This window comes from Aotus nancymaae, unplaced genomic scaffold (assembly GCF_030222135.1).
Source record: "Aotus nancymaae isolate 86718 unplaced genomic scaffold, 86718_ANA_hifiasm-v0.15.2.pri h1tg000089l, whole genome shotgun sequence".
NCBI classification, from domain to species: domain Eukaryota; kingdom Metazoa; phylum Chordata; class Mammalia; order Primates; family Aotidae; genus Aotus; species Aotus nancymaae.
In genome coordinates this window covers 6,838,927-6,845,889 of record NW_026988504.1, presented here as the reverse complement: position 1 = coordinate 6,845,889, position 6,963 = coordinate 6,838,927, and the positions used below count along the sequence as shown (strand labels likewise).

General features: G+C 58.9%; 1 protein-coding gene across 1 annotated transcript; it reads left to right on the top strand.

Annotated features, from left to right (window-relative positions):
- The first annotated feature begins 200 nt into the window (after positions 1-200).
- Positions 201-5,938, top strand: UBALD2 (UBA like domain containing 2). The gene is made up of 3 exons (XM_021670909.2): positions 201-320; positions 553-615; positions 4,813-5,938. The coding sequence occupies exons 1-3, from the start codon at positions 201-203 to the stop codon at positions 5,119-5,121; spliced, it is 492 nt and encodes a 163-aa protein (XP_021526584.1). The 3' UTR covers positions 5,122-5,938.
- Positions 5,939-6,963: the final 1,025 nt, after the last annotated feature.

Sequence of the window (6,963 nt, the reverse complement as noted above, 5' to 3'; positions counted from 1 at the left end):
CCCCGCGCTGTTGTTTGTGGTTCCGCCGGGCCGCGGGAGCCGAACCACAACATTCGCCCGGCGGGCGGCGGCGGAGAGGCGGCGGCGGCGGCGAGCGCGAGCCCCGGAGCCCAGGAGCCCCGGGCGGCTGGCCTCCCGCGCCCGCGCAGCCCCGCGTCTGCGTCCAGCCCGAGCCGCCGGGCCCCGCGCCGCGCCGCGCCATGTCGGTGAACATGGACGAGCTGCGGCACCAGGTCATGATCAACCAGTTCGTGCTGGCCGCGGGCTGCGCGGCTGACCAGGCGAAGCAGCTGCTGCAGGCGGCCCACTGGCAGTTCGAGGTGCGAGCCTGGCCGCGGGGGTCGGGGACGCCGGGCGGCAGCGGCGGGGGCGGGAAGCGCTCCTTTCGGCGACTGGGAAGCCGAGCGTGTCCCGCGGGTCCGGGGCTGGGGCCGGGGCCGGCTCCCTCTGCACGTGGGGCAGCCGAGGGTCGGGAGCTGCGGGCCCGGCACGGAGGCGGGGGGAGCCGGTGGGGACCCGGGCCCACGGTGCCACTGCCCTGTTTGTCCGCAGACCGCGCTGAGCACGTTCTTCCAAGAAACCAACATTCCCAACAGCCACCACCACCACCAGATGGTAAGCGGCGGCGGGCAGGGGCGCGGGCCGGGGCCGCTGTCAGCGCGGCAGTGACAGCCATGTTGCCGGGGAGCGCCGCGCCGCGAATGTAAACAAAGAGCCAAAATGTCTTCCAGGAAAGAGCGGCTCCCGGGTCGGCGCTGGCGCTTCCAACTTTGGGGCCCGCCTCCCGGGCTGCTGCTGCTTGGCCTCGGGACTGGTGCCCGGCACTGGGCCCTGGGGGGAAGGGGCGCCAGAGTTGGTGGTAGGAGGGAGGGGGAGAGGGCCGGGGGCCTGGCGAGGGGCTCGGGAGCTGGGGGACCCCAGCGCCAGGGGATGGGGAGGGGGCTCGGATGATGCCCAGACTTCTGGGGAACTGGGAAGCCTGGGCGAAGGGCCCAGGGAGGGCGCTGGGGTTGTTTGTGTTTATGGGGAGCCCCTCGTGCTGTTGAGTGGCGGCCCCCCTCCCCCTCCACACACACACCCAACGCTACAGGGAACAGGAAAGGCACGAATCCACCCTGGCTCAGGAAGCCAGGCTCTACCCACAAAGATCTGTTCACCCTTCTGAAGCCCAAGGGGACTGGGAAGTTGGAAGGACATACATCCACCAAGTCAGGAGGACACACAAATTTTGACCCAAGATAAGGCCAGGAATGTGCCTTTAATCTCAGTGTGTCGAGCTCCACCAGCCCAGCACATAGAGAAATGGCCCCGGTATGGATTTGCTTTCTTTTTAACTCTGGCCCAGGCCCGAGTCTTTGCCCTCCTGGCCATGGGGTACCCTGCTTGCTTTAGGCCAAGGACACCCCTCCTCTATCCTACCCCGCTAGTTACCTATTAGCCCTGCTGGGGGAGGAGGGGCTGGGCTCAGCGATAGGGATCTGAAAACATTGTTCCCCAGGAAGGCTGTTGTGGCTTCCAGGGTGAATTTTTGGCGTTTTTAACACTTCGAGTCCTTGCGCTTGGCTCTCGGTTTTCATCTAGTCACAGAGGACAAGAGGGATCCGTCTTGACCTTTTAAACTAGTTTTTCTCTTAGAATGGCTGGTGCTGTATATGAATCAAGTAAAAACAGCATTTGAGTATGATTTGGGCATGGCGCTGGCCACAGGGCTCTTAAAAACCTGAGAGGATTTCATCTCCAGGAGACACCCTCCCCTGCACTTGACCATGAGAAATCTCCAGCTCCCACATGTGCTTGAGCCTCGAAGCTCCCTGCCATCTCCTGTCAGAGGGCCCCTGAGGTTCCCCGCACCAGCTGTGGCCATCCCAAAAAGCTCAGAACTTCTAGATACTGCAGCTATTCTGAGGGGCCAAGAACAGGGAGGCTCCGCAGGGAGAGCTGGTGTGGCCTCCTGTTTAGTTCCTCTTGTCCCCTGCAAATCCCAAAGAGATGGTGAGTCCCTTTGGAAGCAACCCTCAAGGAAAGCGGCAAGTTTTGTAACACATAATCAGTGTGTCCATCAGTGGCCAAGTATGAGTGCCTCAGTCTCAGGGTTGAGGACACTGTCCCTGCTCTCAAAAAGTTCATAGTTTCTTTTTTTTTTCTTATTTTATTTTTGACAAAGGGGTGGGGCAGGGGAGGGTCTCTGTGTCGCCCAGGCTGGTCTCGAACTCCTGGCCTCAAGTGATCCTCTGCTTCAGCCTCCAAAAGTGCTGGGATTATTATAGGTGTGAACCACCACACCCAGTTAGCAATTTCTTTCTTTCTTTTTTTTATTTTTGAGATGGAGTTTTGCTCTTGTTGCCCAGGCTGGAGGGCAGTGGCGTGATCTTGGCTCACCGCAACCTCCACCTCCCGGGTTCAAGCGATTCTCCTGCCTCAGCCTCCTGAGTAGCTGGGATTACAGGCATGCACCACCATGCCTGGCTAATTTTGTATTTTTAGTAGAGACAAGCTTTATCCATGTTGGTCAGACTGGTCTCAAACTCTTGACCTTAGGTGATCTGGCCTACCTCAGCCTCCCAAAGTGCTAGGATTACAGGTGTGAGCCACCCGGCCTGGCAATTTCTTTTAGACAAAATAAATCAAAAGAAAAATTTTAAACAAAAAATAAAACACTAGAGACCAGTAACAGCAAAATGGCAAAACTAGAAATCATGAGTAATTGACAAATGATTGTCCCATAGATTAATGCAGATTCCCACAGGTGGAGGAAGCTTCCGAGTTGATCAGGAGTGTTTCCCAGTTGGAAGTGGAGAAAGGCACAACAGACTTGAAGTGGGTGCAGGGGACACTGGGTTTTCTTAAGAACTGGCCAAGGGGGCTTTGAGCATCTGGTTCAAAATCCTGATTTTACAGAAGCAGAGAGAAGCTTCAGAGAGGTTCAAGAACTTGCCAGAGCTCACACAGGCAGGCCAACACAGGCCTGCAGCCATCATCGAGGCTGTTCCCTGGTGGCTGTTTGAGGAGACAGGCCTCGCTGGCTTGGGGAACTGGGGAAGTCGGTCACGATGCCGTGATGCAATTGGCCTCCACCCCCACCCTTCATTCATTGTTTCCTGCTGCCGAGAAGTCAGCCCCGGAGGGGGGGGGCAGGGAGTAGTGGAGGGAGGAGGGGAAAGGTCGGGGTGGGGCCAGGCCTCTGCTTTGAGTCCTTTGGCCTCCCGTGGGGGCCCCTGGGGAAGGCAAGGGTCGCGGCTCCCTTGGTGCCCTAGGTGCTGACATGGCGTGGGGCTCAGTGAACAGGGTGGGCTGGTGTCCCCCTCCCTTGGATCTTATGCCCCCACCATGCCCTGGTTTCTGGGTGTGAAAGCTCCCTCTGGTTTTTCTTGAGAGGGAGTCTTGCTCTGCCACCCAGTCTGGAGTGTGTGGTGATCTCGGCTCACTGCAACCCACATCTCCCAGGTTCAAGCAATTCTCCTGCCTCAGCCTCCCAAGTAGCTGGGATTACAGGTGCCCATCACCACACCCAGCTAATGTGTGTATTTTTAGTAGAGACAGGGTTTCACCATGTTGGCCAGGCTGGTCTCGAACTCCTGACCTCAAGTGATCCACCTGCCTCGGCCTCCCAAAGTGCTGGGATTACAAGCATGAGGCACTGCCCCCGGCCAAAGATCCCTCTTTCAAGGTAAAGAGCACTCAAGTCTTGTTCCCCCAACTCCTGTGCCTGGAGGAGGGGCCGGTGTTGCTAAAATTAGGAGAAATTCAAAGAAGGACTCCCATGGCTTCCTGGGAAAGGGAGAAAGTGGCTTTGAGGTCCCCACCAGCTTTGTGTGGCCTTGTTCTCTGTGCCACCTCTCGCCCATGCTGCTGGCGAGGTGCTCCTGGATGGCACTCCAACCCCTGCCCCCAGGCTACTGGCAGAAGACAGCAGACGGGACTGCAGCTACCCAGGAAGAGGGCTGAGGGGCTGTACACACTGAGAAACTGCCAGTCTTCAGCCAAGGGCAGGCCAGCTGTGTGTGGCCTGAGGCTACAGACACAGGAAACTGAAATCCCTGGTTTCTGTCCTCAGGGAGTCCAGATATAACGGGGCTTTTGACCCTGTCCAGGCAGCGTGGCTGGTGGATGTTGAGAGCTTGGGCCTGCAGACCCTGGAGCTGGGGAGTTCATCTTCTCAACTTGCACTCTGCTGTGGGTGCATTTTCAGGCCTCACCACTGGGCCCCAAAACTTGACTCCTGGGCCTCAGTTTCCTCATTTGTCACAAAGGGGATAATTGAAGCCACTAAGTGTCATTGTTAAAAGATAAGGGGAAAGGCCCCAAGGCCTGGTGGCTGTCACCCTTAGTGTGGTGTGAACCCATCCACACACAAGGTGGTTTAACTTTTCCAGGGTTGGCACAGGAGGGAGAGCCTCCCTGCTGGCCGCTCTCCCTTGCCCAGCAGCCTGGGAACATCTGAGGGTGGCTGGTGGGGCAGCCAGCTGGTCTCCTTGCCCAGGGAAGGCGCGGCGCAGTGGTGTCCTGGGCTGCTCCCTTGCCCTCTCACTTGAATCTGACACCTTAGCTCCTGGGCGAAATTAACCATTTACTCCTTGGGGTGTCCTTTCCAGGCCTTATGAAGCTGTGTTGGTTTTGATAAGGTTCTTGGGTTTTGTCTTTGGGTTTTGTTTGTATTGGCTTGGGGGAGAGGGCGCTTTTGTCCTATGGAAGCTGCTTATGCGAAAATGAAGCTGAAAAATGGGAGTAAAGGAGGGGCTGACCTGGGTGAGCCCCATCCAGTGGCTCGGGGACCCCGAGGCAGTCTCCCCACACCTGTGTTCTCTCCCGCAGATGTGCACTCCCAGCAACACCCCTGCCACACCGCCCAACTTCCCCGACGCGCTGGCCATGTTCTCCAAGCTCCGAGCCTCCGAGGGCCTGCAGAGCAACAGCCCCATGTCGGCGGTAGCCTGCTCCCCGCCTGCAAGCTTCAGTCCCTTCTGGGCCTCATCCCCGCCCAGCCACCAGGCACCTTGGATCCCACCCTCCTCCCCTACCACCTTCCACCACCTCCACTGCCCACAGCCCACGTGGCCCCCAGGAGCACAGCAGGGGGGCGCCCAGCAAAAAGCCATGGCGGCCATGGATGGCCAGAGATGAGACTGGACGCCGCCGGGCTCTGGGCTGGAGCTGGGGGCAGCCCAGGGTTGTGGAGACACAGGAGGGCCGGGGAGGGGGGAGCTGGGGAGGGCAGGGGGTTTCCCGAAGATCGCACTGGAAGATTTTATAAAAGAATTTTTGTGGGTGGGGGGGATAGTAAACTTCCTGGGCCACTTGGGTCCTTCAGGAGTTTTTCAGGCAAGTTTTTCTCTCTTTTTAATATATAACTATAATATATATGAATATATAAATATAACTAATGTCTGTGAGAATGGGCCTGGCACAGCTGGGGTGCTCAGGGCTGTGGCTGCCGCGTCCACCCGAGTCTTGAGGGTAGGAGTGTGCTGCAGAGCCAGCGGAACGATGTTGGGGCACAAGGCGTCTGTCAGCTGCCTCCTCCCACAGCCGTGCCTTCCGTAACCTGGAAGAGGACCCTGCTGCAGCAGTCACCCAGCAGCCACTGCAAGCGGGGTCCTGGGAGGGCCTGAGGCCAAAGGTGTGGAAGGCCCTCTTGGCATCGGGGCTCCCCTCCCAGCTCCCCCACCGCCTCTTCCCCACCTCCGATTGCTGGTCATGGCCCCATAGCTCCTGTCACCCCCGTCTCCTGCTGAATGTGCAGGGCTGATGTGGCACTGAGGAGCTGACTGAGGTCAAAGGCCAGGCTCTACCCAGTAGGGGCCTTGGCTGTGCCCCTCCCACTGTGAGTCTCGGGTCCCAGTGGAGGGCCTGCCTTTGGGTTTAGTTCCCGAATTGGAATCCCATCTCACCAGGGTGAAATTTTAATTTAAAAACTTTAAAAGAGACTTTTCTAACTTCCCTGGTTCGTGGTGCTTTTATTTCCATTGGTGGGTGAATCAGTCTCCTTGGAAGAGGGGTGGTGGGGGTCCCTTGCCATTGGGCTGGTCTGGGTGTTTCTTGCTGTGTGGTCACAGCGGGGGCTCTGGCAGTGCAGGCAGGGTCCAGCTTGGTGTGGGGAGGGGAGGAGGGGCCGGAGTCCGTCTTGAGTTGCTGTGACCTTCCCTTCTGGCCCCATCAGTGTAGCCACTACCTGCAGAGCCCTAGTGAGGAGCACTGGAAGCCATTTCCATCTGCTGTGGGGAGAGCTGCCTCTTCTAGCTGGGGGTGTCCTGATGCCCCCCCAGGCCCTACCAGCAGGCATCTTCTAGCTGGGCTCATCTCTGATATTCCTACCCTCGCTTCCCAAGGCAGTGTGTCCCTGTGGGCTGTGGAATGACCATGACCCAAAGGTCAATTAAGGCTGTCAGGGAGCCATAGACAGGGCAGGTCCCCAGAGGGGCCTGCTTCCACCCGCCTCCCCATAGCCCTGCAGGGGCAGCGTGTGTGAGGCTGCCGGTTCTGACCCAGCAGCCCAGCCTGGGGTGGTCCTGTGGTGTTGGAGGTCAGCTTCGTGGGGAGCCTGTCCACCTGGTTGATGGGGGTGACAGCCACATGGTTGGGATGCCTCCTCCTTCCCTGCCCTTCACCGCCACACTCGGTCCTGGCAGCCCCTTCTTGTCCCTTCCTCCTGCCTTGCCCTCTGCTGCGGTCTAGGGCTCAGGCCCTGCTGGAACACAGGCAGGACAGGGGTTCTCGAGGTTCAGGCCAGAAGTGAAGTGAAAATCGAGAGGGACTGGACCTGGCACACCCCCTCCCCACCCCCGCATCCTGCCTCCAGGACTCCTGGGGCCCTTCCCACGGCGGGGCAGCCCCTCCTTCAGTGGAGTGGAACGGTGGGCCCCGAGGCCCCTCCACCTCAGCGTGGGACACAGACATGCCGTGCTTGGAAGCTGGGTTCTTCGTCCTTTCAGTTTTGTTTCCTGGTTGGAAACCCCTGAGACTCCT